This window comes from Leguminivora glycinivorella, chromosome 13 (assembly GCF_023078275.1).
Source record: "Leguminivora glycinivorella isolate SPB_JAAS2020 chromosome 13, LegGlyc_1.1, whole genome shotgun sequence".
Taxonomy (NCBI): Eukaryota; Metazoa; Arthropoda; class Insecta; order Lepidoptera; family Tortricidae; genus Leguminivora; species Leguminivora glycinivorella.
In genome coordinates this window covers 15527794-15551674 of record NC_062983.1, presented here as the reverse complement: position 1 = coordinate 15551674, position 23881 = coordinate 15527794, and the positions used below count along the sequence as shown (strand labels likewise).

Below are 23881 nucleotides of genomic sequence, written 5' to 3'. Positions count from 1 at the left end.
GATTACACTAATGAATTACCTGTACGTGTTTAATTTAGAGATAGAGATATTTATTTGCTTCCAAGTACACATAAAATTTACATAAAAATGGTAACATGGACCATGGACCCTAGTAATTTATCGCCCGTATATGTGCGTTTTCACATTATCCGATCCGATACGGATGTAGGGCCGATATCCCATCATTTGAGCCGCCATCTTCGATTTTTGCCTTTGAAATCCTGCCGACATCCGATATCAGATCGGATAATGTGAAAACGCTCTAAGGCTTACACACGGTAGTTGACACTTAGGTATTTATCATAGTACTTTAGATAAATATCGGCATGCATGATATCTAAGGTATTAATTAGATTGATTGACATTTAATTAATTGGTCACGTAAGACCATCGAAATGCGGATTGTTTACGATATTAAATTGATTAAGTACCTACCACTCATACTCGTGCGTTCCAACTCCAACTGTTCCAAGTACAGTCACCGCCAAAAACATTGTACAATAAGAAGGCTGCATATTTGTATAAACGCACGCTCACACGCTCTAAGTCCGTTTTCACATTATCCAATCCGATATCGGATGTCGGAAGGATTACAATGGAAAAAATCCAAGATGGCGCCTGAAATATCGGATCGGATAATGTGAAAACGCACTAAGGCGGCAAATTAAAAATGTAGGGCTCACTGGCCTTATTGTTTTCATACAGCGCATGCCTTTCTTAACCTTACCGTTGGCGAAAACATCGACGAGCCATAACACTTAAAAAAAAATATTGAAAATGCGGTTCATCGTCCATAGAAAATTTGAATTTCACGCCTTTTTAAGTGACTAGATTTTTTGACCGTCTTTAAATTGTAAGTTGTGATTGAGTTATTAAAGCAGTTGAAATGTGAAAAACGAGTTGAAAAGCGTGTGCGCATGTTTCACGTGCAAGTTATTGACAACCATGTAAACAAATCCTAATTTTTAAAAATGCTCAAAAATCTTGTATTCAGGGTATAATTTATAAAAAAAGTAAAAACTGTCAAAGTGACAGTGACAACAACTATCAACAAAACAACTTGATTATCGTAATTCGTAATGTTAAAGTTTATAATTAAAATAACAAATGCCGTTATTTAACTCGTTGTGTTACAACCAATAAAATAAAATGCAGAAACGATTTGTGATGCTTGCAGTAATAACGATATTAAGTTTAGTAGTTTGGATTTATTGGAGTTCAAACTTGGAACTTCATGAAACCATAAGAATCATTAAAACGAGTCAAAACAAATTTATAAAGGATCTTAAAATATCACCTTCAAATACACTATGTGGAAGTAAGACTCTTGACAATCATTATTTCTACCATTCTGTCGTAAGCAGCAAAAAATATACATACATGTTTGATAAGTACTACCAAAGACATATATAACTCCGTATAGACAGATAAAGTCTAAGAAAAAAACGTACCTCAGTACCATACAGAAAAAGGTAGGTAGTGGCCTAGATGGCATTACACCTTTGGGGTACGCTCGGCTAGATGGTGCTAATATTAATATTTGACATTTTAACACATATCAAGCTAAGTATATATGGGCCAAATTGTCAAAAGTGAGGTTCAAAAGTTTAAGCCTGTGTCAAGAGATGGCTGTCTATGCTCTGTGATTACACATTTTACTTCAGCAGTAACTCTCTATAATACTCGATCCTCTTTGGTACTACTTATTTGACATTGTTTAACACATCTTATGTTAAGTTTTGCACTCCCAAGTCACATGCAATGCAAAACTGAAAAAATCTCGCATTTTATATATAAGACTGTATAAGGTTTCCCCCTAATTTACCTATAAATGCTTATTTGTTACAGAAAATCCATTTATAATTATAATAATGACATCATATGTTGGCCATGTTGAACTGAGGAGTGCTCACCGTAGGGCAATGCCACCAGAGTACTTAGCAGCCATGAATGCAACCAGAATATTTATGTTGACAAAAATCCCGCCACATGAAAAGTAAGACAACCTGATTATTTACTTCATTACAACACTCAGTGTAGCACAGGTCATATTGACCCTGTAGGCCCGCACTGAAAGTGTTGGAAAGATTGTTTTTAAGTTCTAATTGAAGCATAACATTTTATTATTCCAGATACATTACTCAAGAAGCTATAGAAGATGAAAGCAACACTTTTGGGGACATCCTTCAAGGCTCATTTCTAGAAAACTACCGCAATTTAACATTCAAGCACCTGATGGGTCTGCAATGGGCCTCTAAGAAATGCAATGATGCGTCCTACATACTCAAAGTAGATGACGACACTGTATTTAATTTAGAAAAAACATATAAATATTTGAGCAATAAAAAGATTGATGAAGATTTCCTTATCGGGTACATGTTGAACAATACAAAGCCAAAAAGAAGCAAACAAAATAAATGGTATGTGACATGGGAAGAATATCCAAGGAATGAATACCCATCGTACATGTCTGGCTGGTATTACATAACTACACCAAACACAGCTGCGAGACTAACAAATGAGGCAATGTACCATCCTTACTTCTGGATTGATGACATACTGATCACCGGTCTTTTGACTGAAGCTCTCAAAATAAAACTGATTCAGCTCCCTAAAGGATTTTGGCTTGAATACTATGAACTACTTGAATGTTGTCTAAGGGATATGATAAATAAAAATATTATGTGTGATGCAGTAGTAGGGCCGAATGGTGGTAGAAATAATTTAATTCTAGAGTTTAATGATGGACTAAGTTTGTGTCATAAATCAAAAAGTTGTACAAAGAGAACTGAGGAGCAATCTCTTGACAAAGTATGTGTGGCTTTTAGAGAGAGAAGTATATTTAGTGATGGTAAGCCTGAAGTAAAATTTATTAAATTGAGATGATCTTAATCTTAACTGACCATTTGGTTCTTTTGTTTTTGCAATATGAATTAAATATTTTACTCAACCAGACATAGTAGGATTTTCGTTGTTCTTGCCTGTGCATACATGGATTAAGAGAAGCCAATGTCACATAAGTCACATTCCTTTTTATCTAAGGGTTTGCTTTGTTCATGCTTGTTATACCGGGTGTCCGGTAATTTTGTTGTTTTAGGTAGTATTAAAATTTTAAAAATTGTGAAAATCTCGAAAACCAGGCGACTTTTACTAAACCTTAAAGTCGATTTTCTGGACCAGTTGAAGGTGCCCTCTTGGTGGTTAAAAGGCCTGTCGCCTGGTTTTCGAGATTTTCACACTTTTTAAAATTTTAATACTACCTAAAATTTTAAAAAGTGTGAAAATCTCGAAAACCAGGCGACTTTTACTAAACCTTAATGTCGATTTTCTGGAGCAGTATAAGGTGGCCTCTTGGTGGTTAAAAGGTTCTCCATTAATATCCACTGAAATTTTAAAAAGTGTGAAAATCTCGAAAACCAGGCGACTTTTACTAAACCTTAAAGTCGATTTTCTGGACTAGTAAGGCGGCGGAATTGAAAAAAGTCGTCTAGTTTTGAAGTTGATGTGAGTGGAGAGTATACTGCTGACAAGTGGTATCGTTGTGATCGGTAGACTTTACTGAGTACGAAATAATGACTTGTCACTTTCTCAGACTGTGGGGGGGTTAACTATGACGTCACAAAGATCGCGGTCCCGGGTTTCAATTTTTTGCCAATTTGTCTAGAACCCCTTATCCAATTTTGAAAAATGAGGTGTCGATTGAAAGCGTATAACATGCTGATTAAGATTTATTATATGTGAAGAGTATAGTTTTGTTAGTTATTTTTTAATTAATAATAATGCAAAAAATACTTTTTTTTTACTTTTTTTTTTGATTTTTGTGACTCAAAAAGGCAATGAAAACGGCCACTTAGCTAAAAAATATGTTATATAAATCATTTAACTACATTATTAAGCTATCTGTTGCTTTTTAAATTTCTACGATCGGATAATAAATAAGCAAACTACAACCACATACCTGTAGGCGGGGAGTACCGCTTGACACGCGTTCCCATACATTCGGCGTCTACCAAATTACACCTCGCGCAAAATTCGTTTCAAGCAGATATACCTCTAATCTTATTCATCGTAACCTATCAATATTGGTATCATTTGAAAGTACAATTAAAGTACTTTAAGAAACAATGTCAATCATTTTCATAAAATCAATAATCGCCAGTCTGCGGTGGTTACAAAGGAAAAAGTGGGTATGCAATTTGACTGGTTTCCTAGGTTTGATACCCTAGACGAGTTTAAAAGGGGAGGTAAAGGTGACATATGGGTTGTTCTCTGGCCTAAAAGCTATACAGAGGGTCAGGGAGAAAAAAACTAGGGTTTAAGTTTAGTTTTAAGTTATTTTTTCTTTTATTTGTTGATTTTATTGTGTTTAATTTTTTGTAATTTTATCAAGGATACACATTGGTTTCTTTTGCTGAAAATTCCCTTTTTTATGAGAAATGTTATGAATTTCATGGCATTTTCCGATAGAGACTAAAATTAACTTTCAAATAAGGCCACATAGTCATACTGATACATAGTCATACCCTTAATATTATATAAGTAAAAGTATGACTATGTGGCCTACTGATACATAGTCATACCCTTAATATTATATAAGTAAAAGTATGACTATGTGGCCTTATTTGAAAGTTAATTTTAGTCTCTATCGGAAAAAGCCATAAAATTCATAACATTTCTCATAAAAAAGGCAACTTTTAGCAAAAGAAACCAACGTGTATCCTTGATAAAATTACAAAAAAATTTAACACAATAAAATCAACAAATAAAGGAAAAAATAACTTAAAACTAAACTTAAACCCTAGTTTTTTCTCCCCTGACCCTCTGTGTAGCTTTTAGGCCAGAGAAAAACCCATATGTCACCTTTACCTCCCCTTTTAAACTCGTCTAGGTATCAAACCTAGGAAACCAGTCAAATTGCATACCCACTTTTTTCCTTTGTAACCACCACAGACTGGCGATTATTGATTTTAAAAAATGATTGACATTGTTTTTTAAAGTACTTTAATTGTGCTTTCAAATGATAACAATATTGATAGGTTACGATGAATAAGATTAGAGGTATATCTGCTTGAAACGAATTTTGCGCGAGGTGTAATTTGGTAGACGCCGAATGTATGGGAACGCGTGTCAAGCGGTACTCCCCGCCTACAGGTATGTGGTTGTAGTTTGCTCATTTATTATCCGATCGTAGAAATTCAAAAAGCAACAGATAGCTTAATAATGTAGTTAAATGATTTATATAACATATTTTTTAGCTAAGTGGCCGTTTTCATTGCCTTTTTGAGTCACAAAAATCAAAAAAGAGAGTAAAAAAAACGTATTTTTTGCATTATTGTTAATTAAAAAATAACTAACAAAACTATACTTTTCACATATAATAAATCTTAATCAGCATGTTATACGCTTTCAATCGACACCTCATTTTTCAAAATTGGATAAGGGGTTCTAGACAAATTGGCAAAAAATTTAAACCCGGGACCGCGATCTTTGTGACGTCATAGTTAACCCCCCCACAGTCTGAGAAAGTGACAAGTCATTATTTCGTACTCAGTAAAGTCTACCGATCACAACGATACCACTTGTCAGCAGTATACTCTCCAGTCACATCAACTTTTCCCGAGACCCTCTCGCCGCTCTACTAGACCGGTATAAGGTGCCCTCTTGGTGGATAAAAGGTTGTAATTACCAGCCACCCTGTATGTGTAGCCAAAATGACAATTGTTGTACATATACAAATTCTAGACATAGAATTAAGACCATAGTGATCTGATTAGACCCTCTAACCGGAATGGTCTCTAGTCTCTGACTTTTGTGTTATAAATATAATCTGACTTTTTATGTTACTAAAACTTGTCCTTTTTTAAGAACTTAAGGATATACATATAAAATCTGATAAATTGTAAAATTATTGAGCTCAACTGATCTGATTTCATTGTAGTGATCAAACTGATCAGATCCTTTGACCCTCCAACCCAATTGGTCTCTAGTCTTGGACTCCAGTTTCTGAATAACTTGACATTTTATGATACATGCCCTTTAATGACAAAGTAAAATGTAATATATTATACAAATTATATTGTTAAATTATTGAACACAAATATATCTAGTCTATTGTATAGTAACTATTTAACTACGTAAAAAATATACCGATCATTAGCTTAGTTCTCGAATTAACATAGTTGTAAGTAATCTAAAAGTTAAACTTCAATTAAGAGGGCATTCAACGAAAACGTCGTAATAATGTAAAATTGATAGTTTTAGTCGGCAAAATGCTACACTTTCCGTCATCTAAAAGACTTATTAAGTTCAGGATTCGATTAGGACATCTTCTTAACTTACATGTTGTGAGACTGGATTTTTAAAAACTAACTCACTTAATTAATTATGATTTTTTTTCTGGTGCATGTTTAGGAAAACCCGCGAAAAGTGCTGACTTAGTCCGTCTAATTTGTAAAATTTGGATAGTTTTGAATGCTTCAAGTGGTAAATTTGTATTATGTATATCCTGTACTACAATCTTTTGAGACTACTTCTTTGTTATAAGGCTTTAGAATAGAGTAAATGAGGATATGATGAATCCAATTTGTTTCAGAAATCACCTCAGATTAAGTGTCAATTTCTTCGAAAACTTACGTGTTTTTGAAGTAGTTTTAATATAAAAATAATCTGCAACGCTTACTTAAACAGATTTTATGCAAAAGTTTTCTATTAATTGCAATTTAATATTTTTGACGATTTTTTAAAAATGCCTCCTTATTACCGGTTACGCGCGCTTGCGATGTCAGTACCGCGGCAGAGCTTGTAGAGGCAGGACGTATGTTAGTCCGCTCCGCACGCGGCTCGACGATCGCGAAGTTATTTTGTCATTGTGTGCGGCACCCGCCGTGTCCAAAACCGCACTTGTGTGCGTGTTTGGCTGTACTGTTGCATGTATACTGCGACCGAAAACTTTGATTCTTGGGTTGACGACTTTGGTAACTAACTAATTAACTTGACTAATATTTTTAGTAAGTATTATTTATTATTGAATATCATTTTAGGTTACTGACTCGTCTCAACAAAATCTTTGACAATAGATGGTACTCAGGATCTGATGATGAAGTCAGATGGTAGTCATGAGCTCTCATCAACCAGGTCTTGAAACCATTTCGTGTTTGGGCTCGTTTGATTTGCCTCAACAAGATCTTTGACAAGAGGTGATGGTACCCAGGATCTGATGATGAAGCCGGAAGGTAGTCATGAGTTCTCATCAACCAGGTCTTGAAACCATTTCGTGTTTGGGCTCGTTTGATTTGCCTCAACAAGATCTTTGACAAGAGGTGATGGTACCCAGGATCTGATGATGAAGCCGGAAGGTAGTCAACAGAATTCATCAACCAGGTCTTGAAACCATTCCGTGTTTGGGCTCGTTTGGTTCGTCTCAACAAGATCTTTGACAAGAGATGGTACCCAGGATCTGATGATGAAGCTGGAAGGTAGTCAAGAGAATTCATCAACCAGGTCTTGAAACCACTCCGTGTTTGGGCTCGTTTGGTTCGTCTCAACAAGATCTTTGACAAGAGATGATACCCAGGATCTGATGGTGAAGCCGGAAGTTAGTCAAGAGTATTCAACAACCAAGTCTTGAAACTCTTCTGTGTTTGGGCTTGTTTGATTCGTCTCAACAAGATTTTTGACAAGAGATGGTACCCAGGATCTGATGATGAAGCTGGAAGGTAGTCAAGAGTATTCCACGACCAGGTCTTGAAACCACTTCTTGTTTGGGTTCGTTTGATTCGTCTCAACAAGATCTTTGGCAAGAGATGGTAATCACTCTTTTATACTCTGGCGCATCCACTGTCTCAGTGTGTCAACAGTCAACTAAAGCAAGTAGGCGTAGCGTAGAGTTGTATTTCCTTACAAAAAACTAATACATAGATGTGGACCTTCCTGTGCTCCATGCAATTAAAACAACATAATATTTAAAAACCGGCCGAGAGCGTGTTACGACTTGCGTCCATTCTGGGTATTTTACCCCTCACACTGACATACTTGCCAGAATGTGACGGATGCTTTATCTATATGGATAAACTAGCTTTTTCCCTTCTACTACTAATCTAATCTTGTTTTCCCTTACAAACTTTGGACCCCCATTTCACCTTCTTAGGAAGTGAATTTTGAAAAATTCTTTCTTAGTGCTCCTCCACACCTTATAAGGAACCTACGTGCCAAATTTAGAATCTCTAGAACCAACGGTTTCGGCTGTGCGTTGATTTGATGATAAAATTGGATTATTGGAAGCATCATAGGCGAATGTGGTGAATAAGTCGAAAGGCATTCTTATAAAAACATTTCTCAAAGAGTAAATAATTTCTCCTCAACTCTGATAGGACCCCCGCGCCAAACTATTGTTAAATGAACTGTAAAAACCTGTGAATGCATGTTGCATTTAAATTAGCTACACGATTATATAACCCGATGCATTATGACGGCTTTAGGGCCGTCTTACATACTGATTACATGAATCATCGAATTCCGTACATATAAAACATGTACATGTAAAAACGTCTCCTCAGCGCATTTTGTATAGGATTAGGAAAGACGTAAGATGCTAGGCCACCACAACTTTACCAACTTGTTAACTATTGATTTTTTGATTTAGTATTCCATCTTTGAAACGCGATACAGTTAAGTAGGTGAACCTACTCCCCTACTGTCCACCCCTTTGATTTGTGGCCCTGACTGCGAAGCCATACATACTATGAGTACTATGACACCTTTCCGATCTATTGTAATCAACACCGGTCTATTTCCTTTGAGTTTGTCTATTTTTGTTTTGTACCAAGTGTGGTGACTGATTAAGAATTCTTGCGGCTTTGGGCTTCACTGTTACCTACCTATATCACAATTTCGTTTTCATTCTACCCCTTCCTTACTTGTGTTAACTTTCATAAATACAAGTTGAATAAGCTGCGGATGTTTTAGAATATATCGGTATAGTTGTACCCACTTATTCTCATGGCTTTATTAATGTAAGGAAGGTCGAAGGTAGTTTGGTTTAATTATTTATGGCAATACCTTCAATAATTGTATGATTATTTATTATGGTTAAACATTGCGGGTACATTAGATTGACTATTTCCAATATACCCGCAATGATACTTTTTAATAATTGGTAATAATATAAAAGCCTAGAATAATGTGATTCGACGGCCATTACTGTGGAATAATTCAAGGTGTTAACATCTAAACGTTTTGTGAATAAACACGTGTCATAGATTTCTCAGTTTTATTTGGAATTCACCATCGTCGGCTGCCATCCTTTGTCATCGATAGTTAACAGCTGAGCGTGGCCCGACACGCTCTCAGCCGGTAGATAGCCGCTCGGGTCTTCCGTAGTTTTCCATATTTTTAAAAAACTACAGAACCTATCAAGTTCAAAACAGTTTTCCTAGAAAGTTTATAAAGTTCTACTTTTGTGATTTTTAAATATTTTTTAAATATATTGTTAAAAAGTTAGAGAAGGAAGGGGGACACTTTTTTTTCTTTTAGGAGCGATTATTCCCGAAAATATTAATATTATCAAAAAACGATTTCAGTAATTCATTTTTAAATACCTATCCAGCAATAAATCACACGTTAGGGTTGAAATGAAAAAAAAAATCACGCCCTACTTTACGTGTAGGGGGGGTGGGTACCCTAATAAAACATTGTTTCCACTTTTTATTTTTGCACTTTGTCGGCGTGACTGATATACATATTGGTACCAAATTTCAGCTCTCTAGTTCTAACGGTCACTGAGATTATCCGCGGACGGACGGACGGACGGAGGGACAGACAGACAGACATGGCGAAACTATAAGGGTTCCTAGTTGACTACGAAACCCTAAAAACACATTTTAAATATAAAAAAAACTACTTAAAATTAAAGAAAACCGATCTTAGTTCCATTATATATATGTACCTAGAAAACATCATCATCTTCCTTGCGTTATCCCGGCATTTGCCACGGCTCATGGGAGCCTGCGGTCCGCTTTGACAACTAATCCCAAGATTTGGCGTAGGCACTAGTTTTTACGAAAGCGACTGCCATCAGACCTTTCAACCCAAAGGGTAAACTAGACCTTATTGGAATTAGTCCGGTTTCCTCACGATGTTTTCCTTCACCGAAAAGAACCTAGAAAACATATATCATATGCAAAATGAAATAAAACTAAGAAAACGGATTATATTCATTATACGCGAAATAATCTGATTCCATAAATTTATTTCATGAGTAACTATCGCGGTGACAGAAGACAATATTATATACACAATTTATTATATTATAAAAGGTTTTTTAAATTATTTCTTCCAAGGCTACACACGTTTTAATAGAAAAAACTGTGATAACTTTAATAATTAAACTAAAAGGTCAAGTATTTATGCACGAAATCATGTATGCAAATATGTAATTTATATGGCGGTGTTTTTACGCAAGTATCAATAATGGTTAGTCCGCAACGCTACTGACGGCGTGGCGGTACCGACCATGAATGCTATCCCTTTCGCTCTAGCCGCACGTAAGGTTGGTTCGAAGAGGATCGCACGCTATGTCTGTACCGCAGGCTACAATCGTTATGCTTCTGGTTATAGTGTGCGTCTGCACACAGGCGCACGCCAGCGCCGCCGGCGTCGAAATTCGAGCAAGCAGATTTTTTGAAAGCGCTCTTAATGCTCGTAAACTCGTAATCTCAATTAATTGAATACTAACAGGATACCTCACAATTTTTATACATATAAGAAATAAACTGATATCTAAATATCACACTATGATGTTTTATTTTTATTGACTTGCCCTATTGTTGATTGATACAAGAAATACATGGATTACAGTTTAAGAATAGTATTTCCTGAATAAATAACTAAAACAAACGGTTTCTGTTTTTTATCGAATTTCATCATTTGAAAATCTGTTAATAGATCAACTTGGTTAATGGGTCAGTCCGAGCCCAGAGCATTTGCAATTATTGAGACCTCCAAGTAGGTGAAGTAGGGTAGAGTAGGACAATTTTTAATTACGAACTCACCATTTTCTCACTATGGGCACAACAGCAAAATGCTATTTTTGAAATACTTATAAATTGGGAATCTGGTGCTATTGTTCATTCGTAGTCGAAGTTCAGAAACAGTTCTCTTTCATCTCTAAAATGGGGTCTATATTAATTCGCATAACTGAATACTCCTAATATGAATTGGCATACCGTTTATTACGCATAACGTTTAATACGCATATCATTATTTCGCATAACAGATTACGTAAAATGCTAATGCGCATAATGTAAATTGGTATAACGATGAATTAGTATAAGTATAATAAGCATAACTTTGTTTCGTAGAATTATTAAATGGCATACAAGAAAATTATATTTTCACCACACTAACGGGTAAAGGCTTACTTTGCTGTTCGAAAACAGATATCAAATTTGCATTTTAGCCACAAGAGTGCAAAGTAATTTCATACAAATTTTAACTTGATATCTTAAGCTAGTTGTTTAGTATACAACCTTTTTATTTATATCGCTGTACTACCTCATTGGATTTAGTGAGGCTACTGGCCTGTTAACTTACCCCTGTGACCAAATATTAAAATTTCGAGTCCTCGATTTCGTCGCTCGAAAATCTGAACGATGAAATATTATTTTCCCCTCACTAGCTCGGAAACACGTGTTTTGTCCTTTAATACCAGCGGGTAAAAACGCATTTTATCCACTAGTGGGTAAAGTAATTTGACCTTGAATAAAGTCAAATTAACTGCTTTGAAATTGATAAGAGTAGGTGAAGGTAGTAATAAAGATGATTTACCACCTGTGGAACTACTGGAAGCAGTGATAAACGCACTTTTTGCGTTGTAGTTTCCTCGCTATAGTGAGAGGAAAAGTTTTGTGTTACACTCGGGTGCAAATGTATTTTACTTCTCGTGTGTTAAAAAACTCGCAAGTTCAGGATTCTATTCTCGAACCACTCGCTTCGCTCGTGGTTCAACTATAGAATCCTTCCACTTGCTCGTTTTTCAATTCCACACTCGGCGTTAAAATACAACTTTGCCCCCTTGTATAACAAATAACTATTAAATACTATCCATTTTCAATTTCTTTAGTAAGGTACAGCGGGGCAAATCGAGACTGGGAGGCAATTGTAACCAATCCATTTTTTCCATTATTCCATTATTACATGTATCCACTGAACACGCCTACCATATATAACCGGTGGACACTCTATTTTCATGCTTGGTAAGCGAGACAGTATTAAATTAAACACTCAAAATCGAGCGCTCGAAATTGGAAAATCAGCCCCTGATTGATCCAATCGCTTGCTCCATACGGTTAGTAAGTATGGCAATTCATTTTAGGATAGTTAAAGTTATACGTAATAGTAGTATGCAAATTTCAATTATGCAGATTCATTGTTATGCTAAATAAGAATTATGCATTTTTAATATTATGCTTATTCAATGTTATGAACAATTATGTTATGCCAAATCTGTTATGCGAATTTAAATTATGCGAATTAATGATAGGCGAAATAGAGGGCACCCTCTAAAATAAAATTTATATGTAGATAATATTATTTTAACACGTTCACTGCGGTAGGAGGTCTTTAGACTTCTTACGAAGTATGGTTAATTACGAGTTACGTTAATTGCCGCAGCGAAGGTGTTAAATGAAAGGAAGAAATAATAAAATCTATATCTCCAATATATTTCTCTGTTAAATGCTATTGCCAGGACTCGAATCTGCAACTCAACCATTTGAAACACCGGATAAAACTCTATTAAACAACAGCAAAAGAAACCTACCAGAAGCGTGGCGTGCGAATCTCTGGATTCCTCTTCTTCCTTTGTGTGGTGGCGACATCTATTGAAACACTTTTGTAGTAACGGCACCGGAATAAGTTATTACCATTGCCCATCAACACCGGTTGTAAGTGCGTTACCGGTTTTAAGATGGGTGCGCACTTTCAGTTGAAGCAGCAGGTAACAATTTCACAGTTTAACTGTACGATGCAGTTAGTTATTAGGTTCTTCTAATCAAATTGACGATTGCTATTGAGTAATTATATGCCTCAATATGCCAAACGTCTTTGTTATTTTGAATCATAACGTTTAGATTATACTCAAACCAGAATTCATCGGGCAACTGAAGAAGTCTGATGTTCAGAGCGCCTGCCAAAATGCCTGTGACCAAAACGTCGTCTACCCAAAAGTATGGATGGTACATGGCTTCATTCACCAGTTTTCCTGCTACTACAGGAGTGGTTACGTAATACCAGCCTGATAAGTACGTTGGATAAGTCTCTTCTGGAAATTCTTCTAAAGACACATACCATTTGCTCCCATTATCTCGTTTAGGTGGTGTATCGTTGAGCATGTGGCCCAAAACAAAATCTTCTCTGATTGTATCTCTTTTTAGAAATGTTACTATTCTTTCGAATCGAAACACTACGTCATTGTCAACTTTGAGTATGTAGGAAGCATTAGGGCAATACGTCGCGACCCATTGTAAACCCATTAGATGTTTGAGTGTCAAGTTGCGGTAACTCTCCGTGAATACACCTTGGAGAATGTCATGGAAATTTTCATTCTCCTTTTCTATTTGATTCTGGCTAATTGTCCTGAAATGGAGTTTGGATATTAATTATCTATATATTTAAGTACCTACACATTATTTTGAGAAATAACCCTTTGAATATTAAGAGATCCTGGTAGTGTGTTGTTGTGTAAGTACGTCAGTACAGTCAAGTTTACAAATATCTATCCCCACAGGATTCATGCTCGGATCCAGGAGGGGGGGGGGGTCATGGCCCCTTCCTGGAGCCTAGGTTGGCCATACAAATAGACCACGTGACCCACCCCCCCTTTGGGGCCTGGGCCTTTACCACGTGACCCCCCGCCCCTAGGCACGAAGCAGGATCCGCGCTAGATATTGACAGGATTCCTCCTCAAGAAAAACGTACCGGCACAGCCGCACTATTCAAATTTCTAATTAAAAACTGCTTAAGTAGTATTTTCAATTTTCATCAAGCTTGCTCATGTCGCCGCCGGTATTCGTAGGTCACACGAAAGTTTTTTTTTTTTCTTTTTTTTTCCTCGTCTAGGCAATGGGTCCAGCATGTGCTAGTTATATCTAGCGCTGATTTTGTCTTTTAACTGCCATAAATAGTAGGTAGTATGATGTAAAGTGACATATAGGTTATATTACTTATATCATACTACCTACTATTTATGGCAGTTAAAAGGCTGATGCTGCTCTCTAATTAACTATATTGGCAGTAGGTACTAAGTCGGTGCGTATCACAAGTCACCAGCAATAACAATTGCACAACAATATCTGACACAACCTTACTTCTAGAGCTATAACAGCATGGCGTATACCAACCGGCTTAGTAAAGCTAGGAACACACTACGCGGACGTCCGTCGTAAATCGACCGCGACCGCGACCGATCAGTGTGCACGGAACAAAACATCCAGCGAGCCAGATTTCGAACGGACGTCCATGCGCTCAAGGCCACGTCCACGGCCGTCGACCGATAGTTTGCACGGTTATGTGTAATTTCATTGTCCAGATTCCCGTCCGCGGTCGATTCACGACGGACGTCCGCGTAGTGTGTTCCTAGCTTCAAGCTAGGAACATACTACGCGGACGTCCGTCGTAAAACGACCGCGACCGCGACCTATCAGTGTGCACGGAACAAAACATCCAGAGAGCCAGATTTCGATCGGACGTCCGTGCGCTCAAGGCCACGTCCGCGTCCGTCGACCGATAGTTTGCACGGTTATGTGTATTTCCATTGTCCAGATTCCCGTCCGCGGTCGATTTACGACGGACGTCCGCGTAGTGTGTTCCTAGCTTTACTTGTGTTCTCGCGCGCGAGTCCATATGAAACGCGACTTCAAGTACCTATGGACCACAAACTACTAAGGCCCCGCGCACACGGGCGACAAAGTTGCTCGGCGACTTTCGTATTTGTATGAAAAGTTGCGTCGCCTCGTGTGCGCACCTTCATACTAGCCCATAGACCGAGCGACGGAGACAAAACAGTTTTGTCTCCCGTCTGTGGGGGGCCTAAGAAGATACTACGTATCTATGGACTCGCGGGAGACAGCGCCAGTTATGCTAGACCACCAGGGTGGCACGTAGCCGAATGGCACAATCGCTCACGAAACGAAACGAAGCGCGTAGATATCTATCTCTATCGCTCTTGCGCGACAGAGCCAGACTAATTTTCGCGGCGTTTCGTTTTCGTTTCACGTCGCAGAAATACCATTCGACTACGGCATCAGGTGTCCCTAAAACCAACGCCAAAATAAAAAGGGGTGATGGGACATCTCGTTAGAGGGGTGAGAGTTTTAGGTACAACTCATTAGATGTCCTGACACGCCTTTTCATTTTGGCGTTGGTTTTAGAGACACCCGGTATTAATGCAACCTTCTTTTTATGCTATATTATTGCTGGTGTGGTATTGGTGGTGGCAACCGGTAAACATGCTTACTTATCACCAGGACGAATTTCCGCTAGTAAAAATATTCTTTTGGAATTCATTGATTCTAGCTTTTTTTGTGGCATTCCTCTTCGGATTAAATTCCGTAGTTCAAAGTCACCGACATATGACGTTACTATCATAATTATATATGGGCTTTCTGAAACAAATACCTACTTAAAGTAAAAAATAATATCTTGATTGATTGACCTATTTATAACATTCTAAGTCAATTAAGGCATACCTAATAATCCATTGATTGATTGTGGGTTAGCACTGATTGACTAGCACGTTATCTATTCGCAGATTAGCAAAGCAATGTTCTAGATTTTGATCCATTGATTGGTTGTGGATCAAGATAACTACTACGCATAATTTTGTAATTGAAGTACCTACATACCTACTTGTGCGTTGTGCTACAACAAACGTGGCTGATGCTGATGGCGGTGTGCACTGGATATAGACTTTTTGGAGGGGGGAGGGAGAAACTAAAAATTTGACACATTGGATTGGACCCAGCTTTCCGGCGCATCGGGGCGGCAGTTCTATTTGGTTCTATTGCATGTTATGGCACTTAAGCAATAATACGCGCCATAGCAATAGAAGAAGAAGAGCTTAGTTCTCTAAACTAAAGGTAATGTTCTAAAGCCATTGTAGTCGTTTCTTACTTTGACAAAAGTTTCCAGAAGGCGATATTATATAATCTTCTATCAATAGATATTCTTTAGGATTGTAAGGTATTCTTCTTGTCACTCTTTTTATTGGTGTACTCCGATGAGTCCAAAAACTTGTAGATATAATTATAATTAAAGCTATGCCTATATTCTTTATCTTTCTCCGCATTTTTTATCAATAATTTGATAATTTTGAATTTTATTTACCTTCCTCGCCAGTGGTATTTCAAACTATGTAAACAAACCGCCATATTAAAATTGTCTCTGAAAGTGTGAATGACAACTTTACTAGGGATGGAAAAACTCTTAAAACCGTAACAGACTTAGCGCACCGGCCGGACTGCACCGGACCAAGGTAACCAAAGAAGTAAAGAGATATGTCTTTCTCGCTCTCATTAAATAATACAATAGGTGACCTACAGTGAGGTGCCATAGCAAGTAAAATAATCGCTGTTATTCTACTTACTATATTTCTAAACTCCATACTACTTACCAAGTTACCAACGTCTTGACGTGCTCAATACAAAATTATGTACTCGGAGAATCAGTCAGGGTCTTCATTTCCAGCGTGTCTTAATCGGCCTGAGTCAAACCAAAGAGCATTGAATCACTACGTTTTGATTGGCGCTATATGGCCCCTTTGATGATGGGACCAAAGAGCATTGAATCACTACGTTGATGGGACTAAATTCCAGATAATTTAATATAGAGGTAATGATCCTACCGATTGCGCCAATACACGCTCAAAACAACACGAATACAAATTAGCGATAAATTTTAAAACAGTTGTGAAGATTTACGTTTTTGATCCTACGAGTAAAATTGTATAAGTGAGTATTATATTCTTTGATCTGGGATACCCCCATTTGCCAGAATTTCATTTGCCATAATTTTATTTGCCATCCTATTCAACAATCATAATATTGTTTCTCATAACATCTTATGCCATAATCATTGTTTACTATATTAATCTAGTGCCAGAAACTTTGTTTCCCATAAAGTCAGTTTCCATAATGTAATTTGTCAGAATCATCGAAATCCGTAATTACCATATTCCATACCATCATTTGTCATACAAATTAGCGTCCAGAAAAGTCAATTTCCATAATGTGCTTTGGCAGAATCGAAAATTACTATAATAGTTACTAGAAGGACTAGAGAATGAAACTGCTATCAGAAAGTAGGTTAGGTTAGGTTAGAACTGTGACCCCCCGGAAAATGAAAATACTATCAGACAGTAGTTTAGGTTAGGTTAGAACTGCGACCCCCTGGAAAATGAAACTGCTATCAGAAAGTAGGTTAGGTTAGGTTAGAACTGTGACCCCCTGGAGAATGAAACTGCTGGAAAAGTAGGTTAGGTTAGGTTAGAACTGTGACCCCTGGAAAATGAAACTGCTATCAGAAAGTAGGTTAGGTTAGGTAATAATATGGGCAACAATTAATATGGCAATAATTTCTTATGGCGTTTGAATATTCTATGAAACCATATTATTGCACTTAATAATATGGCTAACAAATAGTATGGCATTGTATGATTATGGAAGGTAATATTCGGATAAACAACGAGTATGTCATATGATTTTTATGGTAAACAAATCATTCGGGCAAATGAAATTCAGGCAAGTTAGATTCGGGCAAATGAATATTATGTTAAATGACTGTCGGGCAAACAATAGACAACCCTTTGATCTCCATACTGTAGGCATTTCATACTCTTTTTGCGCCATAAGTATGACACATTCGACATACATCATTGTTGTCAATGTAATGCATTTTATTTGTAATAATCATGGTAATAATCAACAATGTATTATTATTATTTTATAGTGTGTACTTTTTTAAGTGAATGAGTAGGTACCTAAATTAAAATCCTATTTATCCTTTGTTCTAAAATGCACAGGAAGTTCAAGAAAATAGGAATCATTTTAATTATAATCATAAGTACAAGTTTTTGGACTCACCGGAAATTACAAATAAAAAGCGTGACAAACAGAGTACTTAACATTCCAACTGAGTATCGATTTATAAAAGATTATACGTTATCGCCTTCCGAAAAGTTTTGTCAAAGTAAGATATAAGATAAGTACTTAATAACAATAATAACTTTACCTTAAGCTTAAGCTTAAGGGATCAAACTCCACATCATCATCATCATTTCAGCCATTAATTGCCCACTGCTGAGCATTCCTTCCTTCGTGTACGCCACTTATCCCGGTCCTGGGCGAATCTCATCCAGAAGTGTCCCGCAGTTTTTCGAATGTAGTCCACCCAACGCGCCAACGGATGCCAGGGGCTTCTTACATTCGATAGCGGCCACCATTCGGTCATTTTGGTCCACCTGCCATCAATTCCATTTGAGTTTGGAAATGACGTCACCCACGCCACGTCCCGCACCTTGGTGCGGCGTCGCACCAAACTGCCTGATCAAACTACCTGTGACAACCAGCGCTGCAATCAGGTGGATTTTGGCCACGTTCCATAATGAAAACATTACTCTTACTTCTCTCAGGCTTCATTTTCGAAATATTTACTCGGAGTCGAACCATGAGAGTTCCTTTACTAGGTGTGTACTTTTACTAGAACAAGTGTTTTGTGTAAATACCAAATATTATACTACTCTTTGGATACCAATCAATGGATACTATGGATAGTAGTAGACATAAGATAGGTACTCAAAAAAACAATCTAAGTGCGAGGCATCTTTAAAATTCGTTTACCCCACATTTAAGTTTCATTTTTACATTTCTTTAAAGTTAACTTAATATTGTTTCAGAAAGCCCATTTATAATCGTGATAGTGACGTCGTATGTCGGTAACTCTGAGCAAAGAATCACATTACGCAATAATCTGCCACAGAAACAGCTGGAGTCAATGAATTCCACGAGATTATTTTTACTGGCGGGAATTCCACCCCGTGAAAAGTAAGCATACTTCCAAAAATCCTCCAAAGTTTTATATACATTACGCAAATTTCATTTGGCGACCAATATAAGGGCCGGTTGCATCAAACCGTCTGTCACCGCCCAGATAACCCTAAATGCAAAAAATCTTACCCCCGGATTTTTCGGGATATTTTGGTATATTGTCACTTACCCACTAGAAAAAAAAAAAGAATCGGTGTTATAACACCTGGTAGGGTTAAGAGGGTTAACCCTTAAATGCATGTTGTTGCCATTTGGCTACAATGCATGTATTTTTTAATAAACTGGCCAAAATATAAGCTGGACTTTTTTATTTATTTTACTTAGATCTGTAGGATCATCATCCAGTTTTTTCACACTTTTCCGCCATTTTTTCTTAAATGGTTGGAAATAATGTTTTTATTTAAGAAAAAATGGCGGAAAAGTGTGAAAAAACTGGATGATGGTGATTTTTAGTACATGATTCAGGCAGATTTTTTCAGAGTTAGTAACTATTTAATGTTTAATCATTTTATCATAGGGGTTTCTCAAATAGTGTACCTTTTTAATAGTAGTAAAAGTTTTTCTTATAAATTTTACTAGTAATTATATATTTATATACGTAAGATTTAGCCGTAAGATTTTATTTATGTTAAATATTTTTTTATTATTTTTCCTAGAGTCAGAAAACCATTGTCTATCACATTATTAATTTCTAGTTAAAAGAAAAAAATCATGCATTTAAGGGTTAAAGCGTTCTTTAAATTTGATTGTATGGGAAGTTCCATAGGAGACTGCTGCGTGACGATGTGTCTGTCAAATGTGGTTGATGCAACTGGCCCTAATTGTAGTTTTCACTATGACAAAGTTGTACTTGGAAGATTTCTTGTTAAGAACAGTTTTTTTTGTATTTTTTTTATAATAATTACGATAATAACGCTTAGGGCTACCCCGAGGGGTAGACAGATGGCAGCCCACTAACCCTGAGTTACGTGGTTGGTGCAAGGGGGCCTTAGTGAAGTAGGTGAGTTTAGTAGCGAAGCGAATAGCAAGCAAATTTGTGAATAGCAAGCCTTGGTTTTAGGAAGTTACGTAATGAAACATTGGGCTTTCAAAGTGTCGTTTTTATTGTCGTTCAAAAAAGTTGAATCATACCATCCAATTCCAGAAGATACTTATTAATCATATCATCCCATTTTCAGGAGTATTACCCAAAGTATAATAAAAGAGGAAAACGAAAATTTCCACGACATTCTCCAAGGCGCATTTGTAGAAAGCTACCGCAACTTAACAATTAAACATCTCATGGGCTTACAATGGGTCGCAACGAATTGTCCTAATGCCTCCTACATACTTAAAGTTGATGATGACACTATATTTCGCTTCAAAAAAATATTTAACATTTTGAAAAGAAATAATACAGCCAAGAAAGACGACGTTTTAATGGGTTTCATGCTAAATGATACACAACCGAAGCGAGATAAGACGAATAAATGGTATGTCTCAGTAAAGGAATATCCAAAGAAGAAGTATCCGGTATACGTGTCGGGTTGGTTTTATGTGACTACCCCCGCAGTTGCAGCTAAACTAGTGAATGAAGCCATGTACCATCCATACTTTTGGGTAGACGACGTTCTGATCACAGGCATTTTGATTCGCGCTCTGAACATAAGCATTATTCAATTGCCCGAAGAACTCTGGTTGGAGTATAACTTTATGCTTCATAATCACGTAAAATCAATGGAGTTGTTGAGGTATTCTCTCTTGCAAACACCAGGACTGGATTTAGAGTATGAAAGAGAAACAGAACTTTATTTGCATGAATACACCTAGACACTTGGTATGGTGGTGGTGGGGACCATCACAAAACAATTGGTGGTAATAATGTGGGCTTAGGATGAAATCGGGCCCTGGCCCTGGCATTCACCAACTTAGCGAACCAAGAATATGTAGTTTGTACCTAAGCTTTAGCGGTAGGTACCTAAGACAGTAACGAAGTAGTGAAAATACCGCAATTTCTAATTGAAACTGAAATCAACTCTAAAGAACTTTCAGAAATATCTAGTCCCTTTTGGATGAAATCATGCATTTCCACGCCAACGACATAATCCGGCACAGAGCAACATAGACTTCCTGGTATCTGGTATACTGCATATATGGATAAAGTAAAAATTCAGCCTTTATACTTCGGTGACGAGGCGTCTGAGTGACAACAGTTGTTTTTGATTGACACGACGTCAAAAATGTGTTAAGAATCATCACTTGTTCCAGCCAAGAACAGGAGTCTCTACTAAAATGCAAAAATACCTACATAGTTACTTTTTTATTGATAACCGCCCGCTTATGTGGCGAGAACCCGACCAGCGAATTCACGAGTGCCCAGGTGGGTTCTTGGATGCAAAAGTGTTACGCTCTGTCTTGCGTGAGCGACGGGCGACGCGACGCGATGCGACGGCGATGGCTCATGGTCATCGCGTATCCATCGCGCGAAACTTCGGCACTAGCATTTGGTGATTAGAATCACAAGATTCGCCGGATTTCACAATGTGCAAATGGTCTAGCGGGTTTGACTTCTAGGTGGAATCGTTTGCGCCATGAGTGTCGTGAGTTCGCGGATCACGCAATCTTTTTGCATTTTTATTTACTTTTTTTCTTTTATGTTCTACTAGCTTTTGCCCGCGGCTTCTCTTGAAAGACGGACAAACAAACAGACACACACACACTTTCCAATTTAATCAGTATGGATTATTTGATTTTGTTTACCTGCTTATTTCTTTCTCTAAGATTCTATTTTCTTATTTTTTTTTTAAGAACTCCGGGTTTTATACTAACAAGGAAAGTTTTAAGTAGCACACAATAATACTGCATTTTGTTTTTATTAACTTAATGTTTATTTTAATCCATACTAATATTATAAACGGGAAAGTGTGTGTGTGTCTATTTATTTGTCCGTCCTTCACGGCAAAACTGAGCGACGAATTAACGTATACTATTTACTTATAACGAATGCTATTTACTTAATGTTGAAATGAAAAAATGTCATACAGTGTAACCCAGTGTTTTTTAATGCTGCCATCTAGTGTCGACTGGCATAACCACTACACTAAGAGCCCCTATTCCTTAGAGCGTTCATCAATTTCGTGAAATAGCCATTGATAGATGGCGTTGGCGCTCGGTACGCGAGCCACCGGTAACGCAACACACAGGCAAGAATGATCTTGATAGTTTTGAATTTAATTGCTAGTAACAATTCTTTTGGTTTTATGTGTTAACTTTTTTGTAAAGTTTACAAGAGATAAGAATATATTATTATTATATGGTACCTACTTAAATTGTAAGTAACTTAAAATAAACAGTTTCAAAGAGCTGAGCTGTGTGCAAAAAATTACATGTGTTATTGGCCCGGCTAATGAGATCAAACATGGTCGAGTTACGATAAGTAGAATAGCAGTTCTGTTATTCATTTCCTGACTCGATCATGTGACCTTGGACATCATCGAGATCGACGCTGCTCATCAGCCCAAATGTAATAAGCCCATAGTGGAGTTATTATGAGTAAAATAGCAGTTTTGTTGACCATATCCTGACTCCACCATGAGAACCAGAACCTCATCCTGGGGGCCGATTTTTGAATCTCACATATGGGATTTGTCACTAAAATACCGGTTGAAAACAGTGAATTGCTTAGTATTTTCAGTGACAATTTTCTGAATTCGAACGCGTGAGACTCAAAAATCGGTCCCCTGGTCCCGAAATATAATAATAATTCAAACTCTCATCAGATTTCAAGTAAAATTTCTTGGATAAAATTGCATGTGTAAAAATCAGGCGGACCGTATGCCTGTTTGCCACCAACAGGATCAAGATTTGTTTAGTCGCAGTACCTATACAGCACTTCTCAGAACTATCTAGCTGCTTATGCTTACGAGAGCACGGTGCGCCGGACGATCGAACGTAGGTCCACTGTCTATGAGCGCTGGGCGCAGACTGCCTGAGCAGTGAGCGGGCCCGTGTCAGCAGTGTATTTTATTCGAATTTTATGTGCTTTAAAATAGTACATTACGATACAAGTGCGTACAAAAGGAAGCTCGAAACGAGTGGCGATAAATTAAAACACGACCGAAGGGAGTGTTTTAAATCGACACGAGTTACGAATTTCCTTTTCGCACGTGTATCGTACGACGTTTTTCAGTACAGATGAGCCTCCGAAGTTTCGACCTGGCATATAATGAACCACTTCTCGCACTAGTGCGTAAAAAAAAACACCATCTGTCTGTACTGAAATAGTACATTACGATACAAGTGCGTAAAAAAGGAAGTTCGAAACGAGTGGCGATAAATTAAAACACTCCCACACGAGTTACAAATTTCCTTTTCGCACGTGTATCGTACGACGTTTTTCAGTACAGATGAGCCTCCGAAGTTTCGACCTGGCATATAATGAACCACTTCTCGCACTAGTGCGTAAAAAAACACCATCTGTACTGAAATAGTACATTACGATACAAGTGCGTAAAAAAGGAAGTTCGAAACGAGTGGCGATAAATTAAAACACGACCGAAGGGAGTGTTTTAAATCGACACGAGTTACGAATTTCCTTTTTGCACGCGTATCGTACGACGTTTTTCAGTACAGATGACCCTCCGAAGTTTCGACCTGGCATATAATGAACCACTTCTCGCACTAGTGCGTAAAAAAAACACCATCTGTACTGAAAAATATCTATCGACACAAAGGTATGTCTTATATGTATGTTTTTTTTTTATATGGCAACAAGAAGTTCTGGTTTAGGATAATATTATTATTTA

General features: G+C 37.3%; 1 protein-coding gene across 1 annotated transcript; it reads left to right on the top strand.

Annotated features, from left to right (window-relative positions):
• Positions 1-1058: 1058 nt before the first annotated feature.
• On the top strand, positions 1059-3188 carry LOC125232812 (beta-1,3-galactosyltransferase 5-like). Its single transcript, XM_048138598.1, has 3 exons — positions 1059-1318; positions 1849-1996; positions 2133-3188. The coding sequence occupies exons 1-3, from the start codon at positions 1150-1152 to the stop codon at positions 2884-2886; spliced, it is 1071 nt and encodes a 356-aa protein (XP_047994555.1). The 5' UTR covers positions 1059-1149; the 3' UTR covers positions 2887-3188.
• The last annotated feature ends 20693 nt before the right edge of the window (positions 3189-23881 follow it).

What these genes read in the sequence shown, in the direction of transcription:
- LOC125232812 (XM_048138598.1), top strand. Translation starts at nt 1,150, where the DNA reads ATGCAGAAACGATTTGTGATGCTTGCAGTAATAACGATATTAAGTTTA. An exon ending in TTCAAATACACTATGTGGAA is followed by an intron (nt 1,319 to 1,848) that starts GTAAGACTCTTG and finishes TATTTGTTACAG; the next exon opens with AAAATCCATTTATAATTATA. An exon ending in AAAATCCCGCCACATGAAAA is followed by an intron (nt 1,997 to 2,132) that starts GTAAGACAACCT and finishes TTATTATTCCAG; the next exon opens with ATACATTACTCAAGAAGCTA.